Source organism: Anarrhichthys ocellatus, unplaced genomic scaffold (genome assembly GCF_004355925.1).
Source record: "Anarrhichthys ocellatus isolate YVR2014 unplaced genomic scaffold, GSC_Weel_1.0 scaffold129, whole genome shotgun sequence".
In the NCBI taxonomy this organism is placed as follows: domain Eukaryota; kingdom Metazoa; phylum Chordata; class Actinopteri; order Perciformes; family Anarhichadidae; genus Anarrhichthys; species Anarrhichthys ocellatus.
The window spans coordinates 617,558-639,334 of NW_022280159.1; the positions used below are offsets into that span (position 1 = coordinate 617,558).

Consider the following 21,777-nt stretch of genomic DNA (forward strand, 5'->3'; position numbering starts at 1 on the left):
AGTTGTAAGATTAAAAATACATGTAACCTTTTGACTAACCTACATTTGTCCGGGGAGCATGCTCATCCTCCTTTTTTATTTTTAGCGCAAACATGAACACAACATTCAAACTAATTGAACTGAAATACAGACTTTGATTATAGCTGAGATCCAACAAATACAGCAGCCGCAGTTATGACTGTCTTAAAGCAATAGTTAGACATTTTAGGAAATATACTTATACGCTTTTTTTTGCCCAGAGTTAGATGTGTTAGTGTTAGTGATACCACTCTATACTGCTAACAGCTGGTTAGCTTAGCTTAGCACAAAAACTGGAAACAGAAGGAAACAGTGGGCCTGGCTCTGAAAAAAGTTCTATTGTCTGTTGTCCAGCACCTTTGAACCATTAAAGCTGGGGTAGGCAACTTTGTAGAAACCAGCAAGAATAAAATCTATTCAGTCCTCCCTCCAAAGCCACTCCCCCAAAACACATGAAGGCCCACTGCCTGACTACTGCTGGAGGACGAGTTGCAGTGCATCATTGTCATCGCTAACTGTATCCAACTACCTCATGTCTCATTCACATGCAAGAAAACACCTAACACTACAATAATGATTGTAAACAATGGACATGGCCATTGTTAGTATTCAAAGCTGTCAAGCTAGATAGTAAGTATTGGGAAATTTTGACAGCCTTTCGGAAGACTGGTGACACACGAGTTTTTGTACAGATTAAAGAGGCTTTAGAGGTGCTTGCCGGTGGATTGTGTTACCTTTGGACAGAGCCAGGCTAGCTACTTCCCCCTGTTTCCAATCTTTATATCAAGCTAAGTTAGCTGGCTTTAGCTTTAGCATTTCACATCTAACTGTCAGCAAGAAAGCCAATAACTGTATTTCCCAAAATGTCAAACTTTGCCTTTTAGTAGAACTAATTTGCTGGGACAAACTAAGTCCACATGTTGGAACAAGCCTGGCGCCTTTTGGAAGAAAGACCATAAATTGTATTTAAGAAATGAACATAGTCACTGTGACATCACACATTGGTTTGTGGACTGCTGTTTTGAAGCCATGAAGCATTTTGGCCGTCACCATCTTGGCTTTTTGCAACCAAATTTGACAAAAGCGTGAGCTAAGTACAACCGAGTGTTGAATAAGACATTAGGCGACCAAAATGTTACAATTAACTTTCATGAACTGAAAACACACTGAAAAGTTAAAACGAAAAAAGACAACCCTGTGGTTAACCCTGACAATTAAAAAGTAGCCCTAAAGCATACTCTGCTTTATGGTCTATGTGACTCTAAATGGACCATAATTTAGTAAATGAACATCATGCTGTTTTGAAGAACACTTGAAACTAGAGATTGAGACCATAAACTCATGTTTACAATGTTTACTGAGGTAATAAATCAAGAGAGAAGTAGAGTCATTTTCTCATAGACTTCTATACAACCAGAGGAGTCGCCCCCTGATGGACACTAGAGAGAATGCAGCTTTAAGGTACTCTCGTGTTGGCTTCACTTTTCAGACCCTGAGCGCTGCACTGACTGAAGCGGCCATAAATCACTAACTCTTGTTAGTCCATCACAGATACAGCTTGCTTATAGAGTATAACCTTTCATGTCTTATTGTAATGAAGTGATGTAGATACATTATGATATTTTTGCCATGATATGAGAGACAGTGTGGTGATATCTGAGCAGGACAGTAAATGTGGACTGTGTGTGTGTTACCATACACTGATTGACAGGGACAGATTGCTGCAACAGCTGAGTCTCAGCCCAGATACAGTACAAAGGTTATTGCTAATAATACACTTGAAAACACACGTACACACACACACAAATTCTGACTCATTGCATCTAATTTCAAATCGTTGTTGACACTTAATTTGTGACTTATCCGTAACACTGGTTCTGTTGCCGCTGCTTAACTTACTCTTAACCTCTGACTCTGCTGACAATGGAGACTAAATGAGTCAGAAACCTTGCGATATCCATATTAACACCAAGGAACCCATGTCATTGGTTCAACCTCTCCATACCCTTCAGTCATCTCAGTAGGAGCAATGTGACACCTTCAAGGCCCAGGAGGCATTCGACAGGGCGAGAACATGCTCTGTGTGTTGGAGAGAGGGTGGTGCGTGAGTGACAGAGAAGAGCAGAGAAGACCCAGTTACAGCGGAGATAATTCGATCAGTGGAGGTATTACTCCTGCAACCATTGGACGTCTCTCGGGGTAACGCAGCGGTATTGCATTTCTGCAGAAGTTATCCAGAGGTGGCCAGTGACAATCACAGCAGGACAAGAGGAAAAACAGGGCAGGAGACACGTGGGGAAACCCGCTCTACATGGTCAGAGAAGAGAAAAGCTCAACTTGTCTTTCTGCAGCGGCAAGAAAAACCAGCAGAGTGACCGTTAGATGGTTTGGTTGCATTGTTCGGTATAACTCCTGTGCGCTGAAGCTACTGGGAGCTACAAGCAGTACCGAGTCAGGAGGAGTGCCTACCGGACTAAAAGGTGTCATGGTGCGGTTTTACAGGGTGCACGTATTTGCAGTCTGTGGAATGCTAGGGGCTAGCTGTCTTTTCATTCATGTTGTACAGCACACTCTACGGATGGCGAACACTAGCAGTTAATACCAGTGGACATTTTTTTACTAAACAGTCAACTTTTTGGGACTTTTGGATCTGGATTTGTTGTCCATCAATGCACCAATGGATCCACTCTCAAGCTTTGAATAATATAGTTTGTTTAGATTGATTCCAACCAGACTTTTGGACTTCTTAGAATTGTTCTGTTACACAATAGAAGTAGTCCACAGCATCCACTAAGTGCATTCTATACAGGATTACAGACTTATCGCATGAAACAGTGCATGCTATTTAGTCTTAGGTGGATAATCTACACAAACTCAAGTCCACTTTCATACAGTAATATTAAGCTAAGTTGTAATTTGGTTCTGGGTCCAGATGTTCCTCAACACAGTGCTGGTGGTCCTGACGGACCTGGCGGCTTTGCTCCTGGGTAACACTGCCTTCCGGAAGCACTTCCACCTGTTGCTGTCAGTGGTGGTGATGATCGGCCCGGCACTGAGCCTCTGGGTCTCCCAGCACAGCATCTTTGCCAAGAGAAGCCACTTCCTCTACAGGTGAGGCTGACTTCCTCTTTACTTCCTGACCACTTGTCTTCTGTAATTTCTGTTTGCAAAGACTAAATGCGTTGTTCTTTTTTAACTGCAGACACTTCATGTGTTATTCAGACTTTTTTCCCCACTGCAGTGCCTTATCTTCTATCATAAGTAAATACAGTCAATATTGAGGTTAATTCTGTTTGCACACGTTTTTTACTTTGACTAAGTTTACTTTTACAGTATGAATGCACTGCATACTCAATTTACTTGAGATTACATGTTTGTAGTATGAATTAGTACACAGCATAACTTCTAAAATGGCTACATTTTTACTTACTGAATTCTACAGAAAGTTGGTAAAGTGAAAACTCTCTCTGGTAAATTCTTGATTTTAATTTGATTTAAAACTGAATTAAGACCGATAGTAACTGAAGTACAATAGATTATTTCTGATAAATTGAATCCTGGCCTTCTATTGTCAGGCTGCTATGTGGAGTATTTTCTACTCCTCAATATGTTATTTGTTCAAATGAATTGCACATTATTAAACATGTGAGACTTCGGTGATAGATAATGGCTCTCTGTGTTTCTTATAGTTAGGAGTAAAAAAAATTAATCATTTTTGTGTCACCACCGCCACATTTTTTTGCCAGTGCCCTCTGGTCGCAATGCCAACCTGGTATGCATCGCCAGGTATCCCAGCATGCTTTGTGCAGCGAATCAGTGGCTTCACATACACAACGAATGAGAGAAAATGTTCTCGCCAGTCTGGTCTCAGTCAGTCAGTGTTCTTCGACTCAGTGGGTGTGTGCTCATGACCAACTAGCTCCTCGGGTCAAGGGCTGTGGGTTCATGAATTACTCGTTCTTCAGCTTTGGGGGTGCACGCTGAACAAGAGTCAATACAATTACACCACTTTCTCAGTTATGTCCTGATGTTTAACTACTGTCATAATCAAATCTAATTCATCCCATCACGTCTGGCATCCTCCGGTCTAAAACATCTCTCCTCTCTTTCTTCCAGGATCTTCCTGCACTCCGGTTGGGGCTGGACCTGCATCTTTGTCGGCTCCTTTGTCTTCCTCCTCTCCTTCTCCGTCCGTCGCTCCCTCTCTCTCTCCGTCCGTCACCTCTCCCGGCTTGGGGTGGCTGGTGGATTGTGGCTTGGTTTCTGTAAACTCCTGGACCTTCTGGAGAACACCACAGGAAGCTGCTACGAACCTTTACTCGCCAGCCCAGAGGTCGCCAACGGGCAGCCTCTGTTGGTGCTGCGAGAAGGGGAGAGTAAGTCAGAATGCCTCAAAGCTGGGATGCTGTGGAGGGGGTATGAAGTTTCAGAAGATGTCTTCCTCCTCTGTCTCTGCTGCCTACTGCTGGCTGAGGAAACAGCCGTGTTTGGCCCTTATCTGAGCCTGGGTGGGATCTCAGGTGCCCCTCTGAGGATCCTCTTCCTCTTTTGTGTTCTCCTGCTCTGGCTCTGGCTCTTTCTGCTGCTCTGTCTCTTAGCTTACTTCCCTCAGTTCCCCACTCAGCTACTAGGGGGCGCTCTGGGATGTCTGAGCTGGAGGGGACTGTACCAGGGTTGGTATCGCCAGGGGCCCAGCTGGTACTGTCCCGGGAGGCCTGGACTGGGATTGCTCAACACCAAGACTAGCAGTACTGAAGCGGAGGAGGCACAACAGAATCATGATCACTGCAATTAACTGAAACTTAACAATGACACAGCTGTATAAAAAAACGAGGTCTGCATGGTTGTTTGGAGATGACTTGAGATGTACATTTGTGTTTGTTGTCCACTTTTAGCAGTAAGACCAGATATCCTGATGAAAACTGGAACAAGCAAATGGACTTTCAAAAGATATATCTCCATATCTCTATATGTATCAAACTTTTCTAATGTAAGCGAATGCAGCAAATACATGCTAGAGTTATCAAAAGGCTTGGTACATCATGACAGGGAGTCCCAGTAGCCACCGGGCACAGACATGCTAAAGGCTACACCACCTCTCCTACATAGGAGAACGACTCACAGACTTTAAAGCTGTTTAGCCTCTTGTTGTTGTTGTTTTGAATCTCTTTGTAGTTGATTTGTGTCTCTTTGTGGTTGTTTTGCCCCTTTTTATAGTCATTTTGCGTCTCTTCGTGGTATCTGTGCTTTGCGTCTTCCTAGTCTTTTTGTGTCTCTGTAGTTATTTTATGTTTCATGGTGGAAATTTTGAGTCTCTTTGAGTGACATTTTGTAGCTGAACACCTGGGGGGCCTCTGGGCCTGTGCCCAATGGGCGCATTCAGTAATCCATCTATGACAGTATATGATTCTCCACAAGACAGGAATTCAGGACAAGAGACGGTTGCCATTAAGATACAAGCTGGAAATATTTGAGAGACCCAGTCTAAACCACAGCTTGTTTATAATACAATAATACAAATGACTTCTGGAGTGGTTTTGATGGATATTTGACAAGATAATTAACAACGAAATCAATTCAACGATTAAAAATGCAATAAATGGAGAGCTTGTGTAATGAACCACCCTAGTTCTGTGAAGCTTTTGAAAGATGGACTAGTAGTATGGTTGACAAATGCTATCAAACACCCATGTGTTTCTCTATCGGTGTCGTATTTTGCACGAGTACACGTTTGATATAATACACTATGTCAAAGCATCTGAACAGAAAAGTTAAATGTTTGGTTAGATTTTTTTCTCCGTTGTTCAGATGCATTGCTGTCACTTGTGTTCTGAGACTTTAAATGAAGTGATTAAAAACTCCACTTTCACTGGATCTTGGTTCTATTAACAGTCTCTTCACTTTTCACCCAGCTGTTGCATATAAAAAAAGAAATGACACAAGTTCAGACATTGATTGTAGATATCACACAAGTCTTCTGCTTACAATATCCTCAATGTTGTTCCAAATTGAGAGAAATCTGGTGTCGGCTCTTTCACTGAGGGAGGACAAAGGAAAGGAGAGGCAGCTTTATGTAAAACAAGACACAGAGGAAATTCAAGGTAATTTACATTGGCAAAGAAATGCATTATTACTGTAACATAGAATAGAATTAGATGGAATTAAATAAAATAAGAGAAAAGGAAATAGTTCCTACATGAAACCGCTCACAACATCTTAAGAAACCAGGTCATGATTTCTGGAAAGAGACATTGTCGTTGAGTTTTTCAAATGTATTTTCAATTTTTCTTGCACCACCAGCAGAGTGGCATCTAGTTCCATTATATTGGAAAGATGGCAGACATCTCTATGCCCGATGTCTCCAAAACTAGGAAACTATATTGTTTTAATTTGGGGTGAACTGTCCCTTTAAGTTCAGTGCTTATTAGCATATGCATGCTGACGCACTAGATGGTGAGAGTGGTTAACATTCTATCCGCATGCTGACATTAGCATTTAGCTCAAAGCACTGCTGTTTTTAAGTACAGCCTCACAGAGTTGCTAGCATGGCTGCGCACGATCATAGAACAGGGGGATGATTGATTCATGTAACTGAGCCGTCCGCCGGGAGTGTGTCAATAGTAGCCTACTTTAAGGGTGAGAATTACAATCCTGCAATAGTGCTGCAGGGATGATGTGTTTCTGTAGGCTAACTCGGAAGCATCGCACTGGTCCCCTCGACAAAAAGCAAATTACACTGGATTTTGGATGAAAAATAAGCTCTGTGGGGAACACGTTTATATTTACATGTTTTGTTCAGCAAGACAGAACACAATTTTCCTCCTAAATTTGTTTTATTGATAAAACATTTCCACAAAGAAAATATATACAAAGCATCAGCAATCAAACAGCAGAGAATAAATGCTGCCTGGACATCTGATACAGCAAACACCGGGAGGAGGTTGCACCATCCATCTATTAAACAAGACACTGAGCTCATTGTGTGGAAAATATTGATAAATTACACTCGTGATTGATTATTACTGTTGGTTCAACTCAATGTCATCATCTTTCCATACTTTTACGTCCAACTTCCATTAACAGAAAAATAAAAATAAAAAAACAAGAAAATTCCTTCATTTATAAAAAAAACCAGAAGAAAGACATCCTGTATAAACTCGGTCAATTTGACGACCATCGTAGATTAAAAAGGAACCGCAGGGCAAATGATAATTAAGGCAATGTTTGTACTATTGCAGCTTCTGCTGGTGTCACCATTTCATCATGGATCTACATAAAAAAGAAATGATAGTTAAGTATGTTCCTCACAGATATCTTTAAAAGGGGAAATATTGAAAACTACTTCAGTACCTCCTTCCCAAAACTTGGAGCTCTGGTTTATAGAGTTCATACGAAACAGTGTGCACTACACGTCACTGATTACCTCTTGAATATTACCAACATGGTAAACATTAAAATCAAGTGAATAGTTGTGTGTACTTTTGAATATATGAAGAGGAACATCTGTGTGTACTGAGAGAGTGAACTGAAGCTGGCCCTTTTAAAAGGTGTCCATGTGGTACTACATCATGGGAAGTACAAAATCGCTCCCAAAAAAGAAATATTTCAGCTTTAAAGAGGGATCAGAAGATGATTTATCAGGAGAGGGAAGGGATAGGGGAGCTAACAGAGTCCAGGGGTTCCCAGTGACAGCCCATCATGGCGTCGTAGAGCTCCTCGCTCCGCTGCATGAAATCTTTGTTCCACTGCTCCACGTCACAGTCGGGGATGGGCTCTGTAAAATACCACAGCAATGACATTTACACATGCACGGTGTCACAAGTCAAAAGCAATAACAACACAAACGCTGTCTAACACTTGACGTCTTAGTAGCTTACGAGAACTCCTAAAGACAAGACTAACTACCATTAGATATGCAGTAGACATAACCAGTTATTTTAAATATGGAACTGTCTGATTTAAGCTACCAGCATATCCAGTATGATAATAGACTGTCACAAGACATGACAATCACTCAGCATTTTTGCACTTCCTGTCCCCTTGTCTCAAAGTCAGAGTTTTTGGTTAGATGTCTGAAATAAGGTCTGTGATTAACCCAAGCTGAAGAGATGCTAACGTTTTGTTTTGTTATGAACCCACTGGTGAATTTTGGCGATTTTATGTGTCTTAAAAAAGGAGGTTGCTACCGTGTGAGACATGTAGACATGAGACTACTAAAGATCACAGAGCTTATTTAAATACAAAATCCTTCTCCTCACTCACAAAGCCCTCCATAATCAGGCCCCCTCCTACCTCACCGACCTGCTTCACCACCACACTGCATCCCGTCGGCTCCGCTCCTCTGATGCCAACCTCCTGTCTCTTCCACTCAGGACCAAGCACCGGACATGGGGTGACAGAGCCTTCTCCATAGCTGCCCCCTCCCTCTGGAACTCTCCCCCCAAACACATCCGAGACTGCACTGACCTTTCCATATTCAAATCCCAAATCAAAACCCACCTTTTCAAAACTGCTTTTAATGTGTGACCATTATTGTGTATTTTATGTTTTTAGTGTATTGCTTTTATATATGATGATTTTAATGTAAAGTGTCTTTGAGTACTATGAAAAGCGCTATATAAATAAAATGTATTATTATTATTATTATTATTTTCTGAAATAATCAAAAAGCCAATGGAAGAATCCTATTGGCTTTTTGTTGCGAGAACCAGTGTGATACTAACGATGCTTTTCATGACAAAAAAAAGGGTCTTACCTTCTGAATTATCCCCGTCTACATCACCACCCTCCTCGTGACTCTGCTGAGGAAGACATGAAACACTGGGAATTCATTCTAAATATGGAATGTGTGCATGTATCACATACATCCAAGTAGGGCTGGGCGGTATACCGGTTTTAATTTCCCATATGATATGAATTTTTCATATACCGTCACAGAAACAACTGTGCCGAAACAACTTCTGTCGCTCTTCAACAGGTAGCAAAATATATTGTTCGCCCCTGAGAGCGCTACGTTTGGAGCTAGTTGTCTTAAGTGTATTGAGAGGGAACCCTAGTCATGGTTATAACTTTATAACAATTAACAACCCACAACTAATGCTCTTCAACAGGGCAAAACACCACGACACAACAGTTTGTAACACTAATAATTGTACATTAATAAAATTTCCCCACCGAACTGCATTGTGGGTACAGCTCACTAACAACAGTCTGCTAACAGCTGGGAGAGGCTCTTTCGCTCCAGTAACGTTACATTAAAGAACAGAAAAGAGCGATGCAGGATGAACAACACATATTACCGTGTAATATGTGTGGTATTTGTTATAAATGTACGTTGGTACATAGAGGGTGATAAGAAGCTGTACTTGGAGGGGCTTAGGACCCAGGGGAATGTAGGTGAAGGAAACAGGAAGTGACGGAACGGAAGACACGCCACACAAACAGCTGTTCACCGCTTGCTGGCCGGTTCTTTTCTGCGTTAATTAATGCTTTAACGCGAAAAAAAAATACCGTGATATACCGTGAAACCGCCAGAGTCTTACAAAATACCGTGATATGCATTTTTGGTCATATTGCCCAGCCCTACATCCAAGTCTGGAGATATAATAAACAGCTAACATTTCTGACTGTTGTTACACTGTTTGTTTGTAGAAATATGGCCAATTGTGGTTTCCAAGGACTTTCCTTTCCAGGACGTAGAAATGACTGTCACACTCTGATGAAGCACCATTGGCCCTGATCAGACCGAGCCTTTGTTTTCAATGAGAGTGAACTCTGTGCCCGACAAAGACATAATCCACCTGGCAGGTAGATTGTTACTTATTTCTTTAGGCTCCCCTCGCCAACATCCTGGACCAATCTCTCTACTGACCGCACGAAACATGTCGATCTACTCCTTTAAGCATGGGCCTCAAAGCATGTCCCTCACCTCCACAGCTCCCGACATGTCAGTGGGTGGCATCCCCGCTGGAGGTGGTGGTACCACGTGGCCTGGTGGGGGGTACCCATAGGGCCCGTAGTTGTAGTTGTAGCCACTGCCGCCGTAGCCGCCGTAGCTGCCGTTGTTGTAGCCGCTGTACTGGTCATAGCCACCCCACTGAGAGTAGTAACCCCCCTGACCCCCGTTGCCCTGGTTGCCATAGTAACCGGGCTGGGACTGGTTGTAGTTGCTATGGTAATTCTGGCCCTGGCCACCATGGTAGTTGCTCATCTTCTGGCTGCAAAACAAGAAATAAAACAGGGTTCCATTAACACTTAGTGAGGGGCACTTTGAATAAGCTCAGTTCTTCATTTCAAGATGGAATTTAAAAGATAGTACAGGTTGTTCATCTCTTCAACAGTCATCATCGGTTAGCCAGTTAGAATTCACCACGTGTCTCAATCCAAATGGATTTCAAGGTGTGAGATCAATACAAATCCAGAAAACACGAGCGTAGAAAAGAGGACAAAACTGAAGAATTATTTATGGATGGCCTTTGAGCTTCTGTTTCATGTTCGACAGGAAATTACACGTACACATCTGACATGATGGAGGACTGTTCTCAAGCACAATTTTGAGGTACTTATCACTGACTACTTTCATTTTGTGTAACTTCACTTTTTTTTTTTTTTTTTTTTGACCACTGCTGAAAATCCACTCACATCCACTTTGACACCAACCCTTAATATCAAAAAAGGATGAAGCTGACGACATTCTCACTTGATTAACCCGACTAATCAAATCAAGCCAGCTACATTAAAGTGAAAACAATCTCACGGACCAAAAACCCGGTCACCACGTTGAATCTTTAAATAATTCCGGCTGTCCTCGAGGCCGATGCATCAGAGTTTACGTTTCTGCCGGCATCACGTGTAGTTATCCGGCAGATGAAATGATCAACAGACAAAATGTTAATTGGGAAAAATTCCATTTAAATAAACTCATATTAAGTAGCCTAATGGGATGCTCGGCGAGATGCGGTGCTGACGCGTGAAGTGGTCATCAGGGTTCAGTGAGGTCGACCCCGACTGGACAAAGCGGGGAAAGACTGCCTGCACCATCCGGTGTCCAGTGCATGTGAGCTCCTCGCTCACGAAGCGGTTCCATCTCTCACTCAAAACTCACTTATTACAAATATTAATTTTATTTAAAAAATCAAGAAGCTTTGGGACCAAATTCTCAATTTTAAATGAAGTGATTCGTTGTTCTTTTTCCATTTTTTTGAATGAGCAGAACTCTTCAGCGCTTCCCTTTGTGTAAGCAAAGCAAACCGCAGTGAAAAAGTGTTTTTTGCAAAGCTTAACGCCAACAAATATGGAGTAAAGCAGAATATTTGTTAGATTAAAAATTTGTTGTGAACTTTGAAAATAATTACATCTATATTGTTTCAATAAATGTGGACGTTTGGCCTTTACAACGCTCTAGAGTTACTGATCACACGAGCTAGTAACAATCTTACCAACAGAATGTAATTCTACAAATACTTTAGTATATTAGGCTACAAGCAATATTAGTGTTGCCTAATCTTTATCTGCAACTGTGCAGAAATAACAGCTTTAAAGACAATCAATAGCCATATAAAAACAATAGCTGCGCAGGTTTCGCATGTTGAATTAGAATGTGAATATTGTGTGAACATTGAAATTGATGGAACTTAGATTATACCGTTTGTGTTTTAATACTTCATGACCAACAAGCTGCTTACTGAGAATCCCAGCTCTACAACAATTACTATTGAAATCTATGTCACAAGGTGTTTTCATATTGTTATGACGTGGTGCATTAAATCTTGGAAGGAGTGCACGTGTCCGTGTCGGCGTCCTACCTCTTTGCTACAGCGATGCTGAGTCGGAGCGGCTTGCCCCCCAGCATGGTGCCCTGGCACTCCTCGATGGCCTTCTTCTGCTCACCCTCCTCCCCGAACTTGACGAAGCCGTAACCTCTGCAGGTGAAACCACAGTTAGGCATCCTCTCCGCACCGACACACACTCCATACATGGCATTCAATAAGCCACTTATAATGAGAAACAGTATATAATGGGTATTATTATGGTAGAACTGAAACTTGTTGTTTTACTTTTAACATGAGGTAGCATCACTTGAATTGTGAGTTGCTCTTGCTTAGCCTATATGGGGAAAACAATAGTTTTAGCATAAAAGACGGGAAGTGAACATTTCTTCAGCCATTTGTTTGGAAAATAGATGAAGATGTACTGGTGGTCAACTTCTATTTACATAATCATTACACCACAGAAACATTATATATTATTGTGTATTTCTTACAATAATATTCAAACAAAGCCACGTCGCTGTCAGCCTCTGTCAGCCGACGTACCTGGAGTATCCATACTGGTCCGTGACCACTTTGGCTCCCTTGCAGGAAAGGTACTTCTTGAAAACTTGGTGCAGTTGGAAGTCGTCCACCTCGGAGGCCAAGTCGCCCACAAACACTGAGAACTCTGGCCTGAGAGAAGGAAAAGCTTTGATCAAATATTCCCTCTCTTTAATGTGCCGATTGTCCAGCATTAACAGGGGCAGCTGGGTTTGTGGGAAATGTTGCTATTTTCCCCCGTTTACCTAAAAGCAGACAAATAAATGAGTGCTTTTCTGATGTGTGAAGACCAAAATCTTCTCATTTCTTTAATAGCATAACAAACACTATCAGCATGCAGTTTCATATCATCAAAGGAACTGCATTTCCTCAAGTCTGAGAAGAATTGCTACTTGATCCCAATGACAGGGAGTGACAAGTTTGGTGTGAATCACATCTTACCCCGCCTCTGGCCGTTTCCCGTAGGTGGCATAGTTTAGCTTAAACTTCCGGGGCTGCACGGGGAGAGAGAGAAAACACACACACATGAGCCAAACCTCGAACACCAACGACGTGTAGTATAGCACTGATATTGCTGGAAATGGAGAGTGCCGTTATTATGGTTGTTGTTATTTGAGTTTACATACCTCCACCACCCAGACCAGCCTTTAGCCCATTCCTCAGTTAGTTGCTACCAGAGACTCTATTCATCAGCTTCAAACAAAGTACATTTGTGTACAAGCAGCCTCTCAGCAGCAGGTACAGGCCGGTGGACAGGGGAGCCCAGTAGCTTGGCCGGCTCACAGGGGCCAGCAGCGCTTCAAATTCAGTAGCAAGCGGCTAAAGCTCACAACTCGACACACCACTTGAGACTTGGGACAATTTCAAGCTGGCGTCACTTTTTTTGTTTTACATCAGCCGACCCTTAAGAAGACGTGCTGTCACAGCAGCAGATAAGGAATACAGTTCCACATAGTACAATATCTGTAACGGGTATTTAGCATTGTTTGTTTAAATTCACTGGGGAGCACAATAGCTGTAGTGAAACAGCAAATCAAACAGATCCGTTGTACTAACAAGAATCGGGTGCGTTTACAGAGCAAACCTCATACTATATATACTATATACTATTGAGTTACTGTTGTAGCAAAAAGAGGACCAAGACTAGTGGAGCTCCACTATCCACAGTCAAATCAACAATTAAATACTGCTCGATAACATAAGTCCAATACTGGGAAAAAAAGGAAGGCAGTATTATATTGTCAATAGTATATGTATATTTGCGAAGAAACAATAATTGTATATATTGCAGTAAGGATTGCATTAAAAAAAGATATATGAGGAAGTATTTTGAAATTACAGCATAGAACTGACCGGGTTTGATCCAGGAACCAGTTTCCCGTTCAGCCTTTGCACACAGCGGTCAACGCTCGCTTCGTCTGCCAGCTCCACAAAGCAGTACCCTGCTGAACCACTGCACACGGGGACAGAGAGAGAAACCATTTACACAAGCAATGCAACAGTAAGTAAGATTTATTTATAAAGCACTTTTTACAGACATAAGTCACAAAGTGCGTAACCACTTGCAGGGCTTCCCGTTTATGGGAAAACCTCCCAGCACAACTAATACTGTTACAGTCGTCTTCAACACTTGAACACAGGGGCTGGTGTGTGTGCATAACGCGTCTGTATATCCTACCCTGTTATCCTGTGAGTGATGATCTTGACTCCAAACGGCGACTCTCCCATAGCACTAAATGCCTGCTTGATGAAGTTCTCATCCATGTATGGGTCCAACTAAACACACATGGAAAGAAATTGTACATGCATCAATCACCACATACACTTTTACACAACAAATAACAGTGCAGAAGTATGCATACACCTTTGTTTATATAATGTCAAAATGGTGTAACGCTATTGTTATTACAAAAACAGCATTGTTAACGGACCGCTCTAGTTAGATGGTGCTACACAATCAGTTAATAAGTGATTAAGTAAAACTACTTGGGAAATATGACGGACCATTACTTTTAGAATGTAATAAGTAATAAATTGTTATATGGGTGTAGCTAACAACGTTAATGGTGGCTCTGTGCCCCTCTGGTGTCCCAAAACAGTCCTACACGAGAGTAGGAATACAAAACACAAGGGCCTCTACACACCAAAACATATATGGAATGGCGCCATTATTAATGAAATAAACAAACTCAAACATAAGCCTTTCGAGTTGAGAGACTTCTCTAGAGCACGCTCTCATTTCGTCTGGCGTTACTTAATGCAAATTCTGCTTATTCGCTTTTGGTTTAATGTGAACTTTGAGGTTAGCTCGAAACAAGTCACTTGGTTAGCCAACACTAGGGTTGAGAGCGGTGTTTGGTGAATCATCTGACCACCATTGTTGGCTACGTGTTAATGCAGTGTGTCGTGACAGGTTTCACCAGCGAAGTAGCATAGAGCGAAGTTCAGCCTAACCTTTCACGACAGGGGTCACATATCCGGGATAACTTAACACAACCGAGCTAGCAGCCAGCGCGTGTAGCTAGGCTAAGCTAACGTTAGCGTTCCCACACTGAGAGAAACAGAGACTTCAAACATACATCACCCATCCACAGGCTCGTCTGTCGGTTAAACATCGTGAATTGGACCGGAGATGAAATGGTAGAGCTGTTCGTTGGTGTATGCTGGGGAGCAAAACAAAGCGGAATTTTACAACGTTAAAAGTTCTCCACACGTTCACACTAAACAAACCGAAACGCGGTTCCGCTTCCGTTTCAAGCGAATGCTGTCACACTTCCGGCGGGATCGCGGGCAGAGCATTGTGTATTGCTGATTATCGCCGCCAACTGCAGTGAAAAGTGCCATAGATGATGTATTGACCTGTTTAAAGTATTTTCACTATGTCGGGGATCATGTTACACAATTTCCCTCAAAGCAGCCTACAGTTGTACAGTAGAGGAGAAGGTAGTAGGAACAAAAATCTGAGGTTATACAGAAAGTAGGCTACTAGAAAAGGTGTCTGAATGCAGCCGCTTCAGTTAGGACAACAAAGTTCAGAAACTGGCTGAAAACAAAACGCATACCAATTACCCCCATGTGAATGTAGGGACATCAATTATTTGTGTTTTCTTAGCGATGAAGTTTAATTGAACTGTCAACAAAAGGCTGCTTCACTCAAAATGTTTCTCCGCCATCGTGACGCAGAGCAGAGATACGTCATGTACCTTGTACATTATATGCGTTCGAAAATACTGCATTATCATTATTATAACATTAGGTTAGGTTCCACCGAGATTTGAACTCGGATCGCTGGATTCAGAGTCCAGAGTGCTAACCATTACACCATGGAACCGCGGTGAAGCCAGCTGCGGCGTTCACAGAGTGTGTGTCCTTATTAAAGGACACACACTTCTCTGGATGGGACTGCTCATGAAAAATTATTTCTAAAGAAAAAAAAAGCTAAATAGCTTAATGCATAGCTAGCCTACGCATCTCTACGTAATTTAGAAAATGAAACATTGACAGGACAGTTGTGTTAAAGGTGGAATAATTATTTAGAGGTATCGATTTAGTATTTAATGTAAACTGACTAACTTCTAAAAATAAAGAAATCACCTGTGACACGTCACATGGTCACATGTGATGTGCCCAAAGGAGTTAAACAAAGTTAGACATTGACAATGATCAAAGTGATATAACTAAAGCATGACATTAAAATACTATTTTACAATCCATAAAATCACAGGTGAAGCAGAACAAGGGAGGCTGCTTTTATTTTAAAAGAGCGTGTTGTTGGACTGTGTTTGTGTTTTACCAAAAGAGACATGTAAAACAGGTCCTTGTCTGTAATTTAAGGTTATTTAAAGCCTGTGATTGCTGAAGTTAAATAAATATAAGCTACAAAGGTTCACATACAGGTTTTTACGGCGGTGACGCTGTAACCATGGAAACAGTACATTCCAGTGTGTGCGGGACAGGTAGCTAGCTAGCAAAGACGTGCGTTGAAAAATGACATCGATACAGAGAGACGTCTTTCAATGCGTGTTGTCTGGGGACTTGGAGATCATTAAGGAGCATTTTGAACGCAATGAGTCGCAGGAAATGGATCCGTGCGGAATGAAGGACGAGGCCGGGAGGAATGCCCTGTTAACCGCCTCCATGTTGGGGAGGAGCGCCATCGTCCGAGAGCTGGTCGGACACGGGGCCCGGGTGGACGAGCAGACGGTCAGAGGTGAGCAGGCCGAAAAGTGGGTGTGACAACTGCGTTTTTATGAATAATTACACAGATCAAACTTTGAATTTGGCACATTTGTTGTATTAAAAGTGTATTAAATTTGCCAATATGAGCCTACAAAAAACAAGTAAAATGTGTGTGTAGAAATGAAACATATCTTAGACATAAATGTGTGTAGAGTACTGTGTATGTATCTGTTCTATTCTACTGAATTAACATTTCCCTTTACAGTGACAATCACCAACAGTCCTGTTTAATGTTTCTCAGCTGGCCGACAAACACACTCTAAAAGCAGCTAGGTTAGTATGTTTTCTTCACCCGTGTGAGCCGCCAGTTGCTGGCCCCATAAGGGATGCTCTTTGTCCCGCAGGTTACTCCTCGCTGCACTTCGCTGCTTGCTGGGGCCACCTGGAGACCGTGAGGACTCTGCTCGACCTGGGAGCTGACATGCAGGCCAAGACCTTCAGAGGGGAGCGGCCTGTGGACCTGGCCAGGACCTACTCCAGGACGGACTGCGCTGACTGTCTCATCCTGGCCGGTGTGTGTATGTGTGCGTGTGTGTGTGTTGATTAGTAATGATGTTTATAATTCATAACCTGTGTTTGTGTGTATTTCTGTGCAGCAGCTAAACAGGATCTGACTTCATATGTAGACTTTGTTAAGGACCTTGTTTCTGACCCAGGGAGGAGCCTTACAAAGCAGGAAAAGGTGATACATTTTCTCTACATTGGGATTCAAAAACATTTACGTGTATAGCTTTGATATTGGTTATTACTAACTGTATATTATGAATTAATATAGTGTGTGTAGTATTAGCAGGGATGAGGGGAGCCGGGCCTTTACAGCTGACATTTCATGAATTGTTTCAACATTTTACATTTTCTCAGCTTCACAAAGCATCCTCAATATTCCCACTTGCTAATTGGTCCTGGGGCCCTATAGAGCGCAGAACTCTGCCAAGTGAAAAACAATCCGCCTCCTGATTCAGATTCAAATTGAACAGGTTCTACTTTGGCTCTAGCTACACCCATCCACCAAGTTTCATAAAATTAAGACTTCTGTTTTTTCCGTAATCCTGTTGACCAACGAACAAACCTGAGCAAAAACATAATCTCCTTGGTGGATGGAATTATATTAATAATGATATAAAATGAAAATAGCAACAGTGCTAGCATGTCTTTCCTTTCTCCCGTCTCTCGTGTCAACCTTTGCACAGAACATCTGTATGCGTGCATGCTCTGCCAAGATGGACTGGATCCAGGGTGTCAACAACCCAACGGTCTCAGACTTCACAGCCCAAATGAGAGACATCGAGGACACTCTTCGGCCTGTTCTCGACAAGCTGTCAGCTCAGTGTAAGTATTGCTAACATTATTGCACCGCAGTGACTCTCTCCGGAGTAGGAGCCATCTTTACTACTGATGACTGATTTTGAGTTTTAAAATGTTTGTTTTTTTGTCCATAAATCCTCCTGCCACAGAGGCTGAAGTTTCTGCTTTGAATTTTTACGACTGCAGTTAATTCTCCTTTTAAGGAAGCCATGAGAGAAAATCCATTTTTATGAAGTCTATGACTTAAAAAAAAATGTTGTTTCGTAAAACTGGTTACAAAAGTTATCCAGGACCATTTTATGTGTTTGTTGTTGTAATCTTCATTTCAGCCACAAGAAGCTGAAGTGCACCACTACCCAATGTTCTATAGAACAAAAAGCATTCACGTTTTCCTTACCCTCAGATTAAAATACATTTCAAGCCCAAAAGATAGCCATGACAGTAATGCTTCATAACTTGCTAACACACAAGATCTGTACCTTGTGTTTAGGGCGCATGGAGGGACTAAAACCCACCTGGGGCCTGGGTTAGGGTTATTGTCACACACACCATAAGAATAGATCTAAGCAACACATGAACCTAACGGAATACACACATGTAGTTATAGTCAGATCTGTCGTGCTCTGTATGAAGCTGTGATATTATTAATCTGTTCATTTACACATTCACACAGCCAGCCGCCCTTCCTGCGTTTGTCACTTTAAACTGTGTCACTTTCAGCCTGAATGATGTGTTTAACGTCTACGTATGTGTCCAATATTATAGTTTTCTTTGTTCAGACTTGTGTTTGTGTTTGGTCACTTGCCTCTCAGGGCTTCCATCCTTGGACACACTTTCAGATTTTACCATCTCAGTATGGTTTATGAAATTTTATGGCATGTTTTCATGTTAGTTCTTTTTTGTTACTAACAGATGATCTTATCTCTGTGTGCCCATCAAACCAGCAGGAAAGTTCTAAAGCAGAAGTAGTTCTGTGCAATGCCAGTGTTAATACATGTCTGAGAAAATGGGCAGTTGTTTCTGCGTCTAATTAGTTAAAAATGGAAATTCATTCCTATTTAAAAGTATGGTAACGCTGTTTTTCAGACCTTATCTTTGATGCCTTCATGAACGCTTACTCACTACTTTAATGTCCTGCTCCACAGGACCTTGTGAAGTCACTACACCCGTTTGCTGCAATGAGACCAGAGGAGACGCGGCACGTCACCATCATGCACACTGAGGTATTATTGGAAATACACAGCAGAAACAGGACGAGGGAGACTCACAGAGATCAACACTCAGATGACGGACAGTCCACACCCTCAATCCACACAGAACATAGGACAGCATGTTACAGGGCGGGACTAGCGTCCAGAAGGACTGTAAGAACACGAGCAGTTAGGGTTTTAGGTTTTTACTGCAACTTCTATTCCAAACCTGAAGGGAACATTACCCATCCTAAACTTCTGAACTTCTACTTCAGTTGAAATCACAACACTGCAATTAATTTTCTTTTGTTGATTCTTATCTATATAAACCAAATGTTTTGAAATATCTGAATAAAAATGAAATCCACAGGCTGAAAGACATTAAGCCCGCTCTTCAGGACAGGGATGTAATGAGGTCTCTAAAGAGACATTTCTTTAGTCCCAAGTAACCCATGCAGAAAAAAAACAATAAAAACTCAGGTATTTCAAATTCCAACAGCACGCCATTGTTGTGGACATTAATTAACATGTTTTTCCAAATCTGAACTTGAGGAATCAACATGATTTCCAGCACCTAAAGCAGCTGCTACACTCTGTCAGGTCACCTAACAATCCTCACTCTCTGGTGTTGTGGTCAGTGGTTACTGTTGACTGGATCTAAAGTCAACACAAGAGTCTCCCCAGCTCCTTTGTTGGCTCCACTGTGTTAATGAATGCTTAATGAACTTGTAATTATTGAACTTTTTGAACCATAGCTTTCAGGTGTGTAGTGTTAAACACATGGTGCCCCTTTTACAATTAAGATGGATCAGAACCAGATATTTTTTTATTCCACGCAATCCTCTTCTTCCTACATTGCAACTGGACAAACTGTTGTTTTGTGCTCGTAGCGGCTAATGTAGTCTCCAGCAGAGGAAGAGTACTCATTTTCAAACTGGTAGTCTTCAGACCCAACTGAGACTGACTTAAGTGACATCACATGAGGCCATTCATCAGATTCCACGCAGCTCCCTCTGGAGCTCACAAAAGGCTTGAACTTTCCCCCACATATACAGTAGTGCTCCACAACACCTTTAAACGCACTATGACTCCATATAATGCCAAACCTGTGGAATTCCCCTTTAATCCAAGTAGGCCGACCTGTGGGTGCACTGTACCACAGGACACGCCCCTCAAAACTGTGGCAGTTAGGTCAGGTTTAGGAAAATATCATGTTTGGGTTGAAATGAGTTAACCCCGGAAGTTATCTCGGGGGATGTCGTGTAGTAAAGTGCAGATAGACCCTTCTCCTTTAATTAATACGTCTGACTCTCACACGCTTATCTACTTCTTTCTCCTATGAGCACCCAAACTAAATAATAGTACCTCATGTGATTCCCATGTCACTGTAATGCCATTTCAATTGAAATCGCTATTGCTGCATCACCCTTGCATATTAACCGTTACCATAGCAACATTCCACAGAAATCATGTTGAGTGGGTGGCTTGTAGGACAACATTGTCTTGTGCTGCTCAAAGGCACTCAGATCATAAAACTGATATTTTAGCACATGAAGGCTCCGACCTCCTGTAGGTGTCACAGCTCTGGTTCCACACTGAAGGCTGTCTTCTGTCGTCTCTTTGTCCCTTTTTATTGTCAGCATCACACCATCAGGATGAAGCCTTTAACCTGCTGACAGCGTCTCCTAATCATCTATTATCTTCAGTCTGCAGCCAAACAAGTTGAATGAACGTCTAACTCGTAACCTCCATCCACATGTTGGGTCTATACAAAGGTTATCAATTATACAAACAGATCATTAGACAGCTCACTAGTGTTTCTTTCTCAAGATACATGTGAGCTCACGTTTCACTTCAAAAATTCAAGTCCAACTTCGTGTCAGTGTTTGTTGACACAATGCAGACGGTACAGAAAGACATTTTCAGTAAGGTTTAAAAGAGTTACTCAAAATACAAAACCATGCAAGTACACGGGTCTTACACAGTGTACAGTCCTCCGTCAAGAGTAGTACCGAGGTGTCACTTTTCAGGTTTGGAGAGTGCACAGCTGATCGTTCAATAGCAGAAATGGTTTGGAGGATGAGTTCTGGGTGAAAGAACACCACCCAACTGCTTTTCTTCAGTACCGCCCATGTGGCAGACTGCCAGTCCTGAATGAGACTGTGCATATTGGACGGAACTTGATTTTGTCCTCAAAAGTCAACGCTGCCATCCTGCCTTTAAATTAAAAAAAAACGACCATCACAGTTGGTACCGGAGAGGTGATAATGCGTGGAGAAACGGAGAGTAATGGTGCTTTATGGTTTCAGTTCAGTCCAACTTATTACATGTATTTACAGGGTGTGGAAGATAAAGGTCCACGTTATTCTCACTCAGGGTTACGGTTCATTAAAGGGGACATATCATGCTCATTTTCAGGTTCATACTTTTATTTCGGGTTTCTACTAGAATATGTTTACATGCGTTAATGTCCAAAAAACACATTTTTCTCATGCCGCCACTCTTAATATACATGTATTCACTCTGTCTGAAACACACCGTTTTAGCACCTGTCTCTTTAAGACCCCCTGCTGAAGAAGCCCAGTCTGCTCTGAATGGTTTGTGAGAAAAATGTCCTTACTCTCTTGTTATATATGCAAACAAAAATCACAACATACCTGAGAATAGGTTTACTCAGACACACGATAAGATAATAGACAATTTCTTTTACATTT

At 41.9% G+C, this 21,777-nt stretch overlaps 3 protein-coding genes and 1 non-coding gene across 8 annotated transcripts in view; 2 read left to right on the top strand and 2 right to left on the bottom strand.

Annotated features, from left to right (window-relative positions):
• The window catches only part of fitm1l (fat storage inducing transmembrane protein 1, like), a 19,408-nt gene extending 13,427 nt beyond the window's left edge, over positions 1 to 5,981 (top strand). Inside the window, exons 1-3 of one of the 3 annotated variants that reach the window (XM_031877209.1) lie at positions 1,454 to 2,506; positions 2,951 to 3,129; positions 4,135 to 5,981. In XM_031877209.1, the coding sequence (XP_031733069.1) occupies positions 2,330 to 2,506; positions 2,951 to 3,129; positions 4,135 to 4,813 (1,035 nt within the window). In that variant the 5' untranslated portion in view covers positions 1,454 to 2,329 and the 3' untranslated portion in view covers positions 4,814 to 5,981. Of the gene's footprint in view, positions 1 to 1,453; positions 2,507 to 2,950; positions 3,130 to 4,134 lie in introns of those variants that run through there. The other 2 variants (XM_031877210.1, XM_031877213.1) reach the window with 2 other exon arrangements.
• trnau1apb (tRNA selenocysteine 1 associated protein 1b) lies at positions 4,271 to 15,086 on the bottom strand. 3 transcript variants are annotated; one of them, XM_031877216.1, is made up of 9 exons: positions 14,909 to 15,086; positions 14,008 to 14,105; positions 13,683 to 13,782; positions 12,771 to 12,823; positions 12,333 to 12,461; positions 11,823 to 11,939; positions 9,947 to 10,235; positions 8,774 to 8,819; positions 4,271 to 6,055 (listed from the first exon to the last, which is right to left on the bottom strand). In XM_031877216.1, the coding sequence occupies exons 1-9, from the start codon at positions 14,942 to 14,944 to the stop codon at positions 6,000 to 6,002; spliced, it is 924 nt and encodes a 307-aa protein (XP_031733076.1). In that variant the 5' UTR covers positions 14,945 to 15,086; the 3' UTR covers positions 4,271 to 5,999. The 3 variants fall into 3 exon arrangements, with proteins under 3 accessions (XP_031733076.1, XP_031733075.1, XP_031733074.1); XM_031877215.1 differs by lacking the exon at positions 4,271 to 6,055 and adding an exon at positions 6,068 to 7,792 and having other exon boundaries at positions 8,774 to 8,816; XM_031877214.1 differs by lacking the exon at positions 4,271 to 6,055 and adding an exon at positions 6,068 to 7,792.
• Positions 15,087 to 15,588: 502 nt separating this feature from the next.
• On the bottom strand, positions 15,589 to 15,660 carry trnaq-cug (transfer RNA glutamine (anticodon CUG)). The gene has a single exon. It is a non-coding gene; the product is annotated as a tRNA-Gln (tRNA).
• Positions 15,661 to 16,316: 656 nt separating this feature from the next.
• On the top strand, positions 16,317 to 18,079 carry ankrd45 (ankyrin repeat domain 45). Its single transcript, XM_031877226.1, has 4 exons — positions 16,317 to 16,539; positions 16,913 to 17,080; positions 17,165 to 17,250; positions 17,759 to 18,079. Exons 1-4 carry the CDS (start codon positions 16,317 to 16,319, stop codon positions 17,909 to 17,911), a joined length of 630 nt encoding a protein of 209 aa, XP_031733086.1. The 3' UTR covers positions 17,912 to 18,079.
• Positions 18,080 to 21,777: the final 3,698 nt, after the last annotated feature.

What these genes read in the sequence shown, in the direction of transcription:
- ankrd45 (XM_031877226.1), top strand. Translation starts at nt 16,317, where the DNA reads ATGACATCGATACAGAGAGACGTCTTTCAATGCGTGTTGTCTGGGGAC. An exon ending in TGACTGTCTCATCCTGGCCG is followed by an intron (nt 17,081 to 17,164) that starts GTGTGTGTATGT and finishes ATTTCTGTGCAG; the next exon opens with CAGCTAAACAGGATCTGACT. An exon ending in GCCTTACAAAGCAGGAAAAG is followed by an intron (nt 17,251 to 17,758) that starts GTGATACATTTT and finishes ACCTTTGCACAG; the next exon opens with AACATCTGTATGCGTGCATG.
- trnau1apb (XM_031877214.1), bottom strand. Translation starts at nt 14,944, where the DNA reads ATGTTTAACCGACAGACGAGCCTGTGGATGGGTGAT. An exon ending in ATCACTCACAGGATAACAGG is followed by an intron (nt 13,783 to 14,007) that starts GTAGGATATACA and finishes CCCCGTGTGCAG; the next exon opens with TGGTTCAGCAGGGTACTGCT. An exon ending in ACATGTCGGGAGCTGTGGAG is followed by an intron (nt 8,820 to 9,946) that starts GTGAGGGACATG and finishes TGTCTTCCTCAG; the next exon opens with CAGAGTCACGAGGAGGGTGG.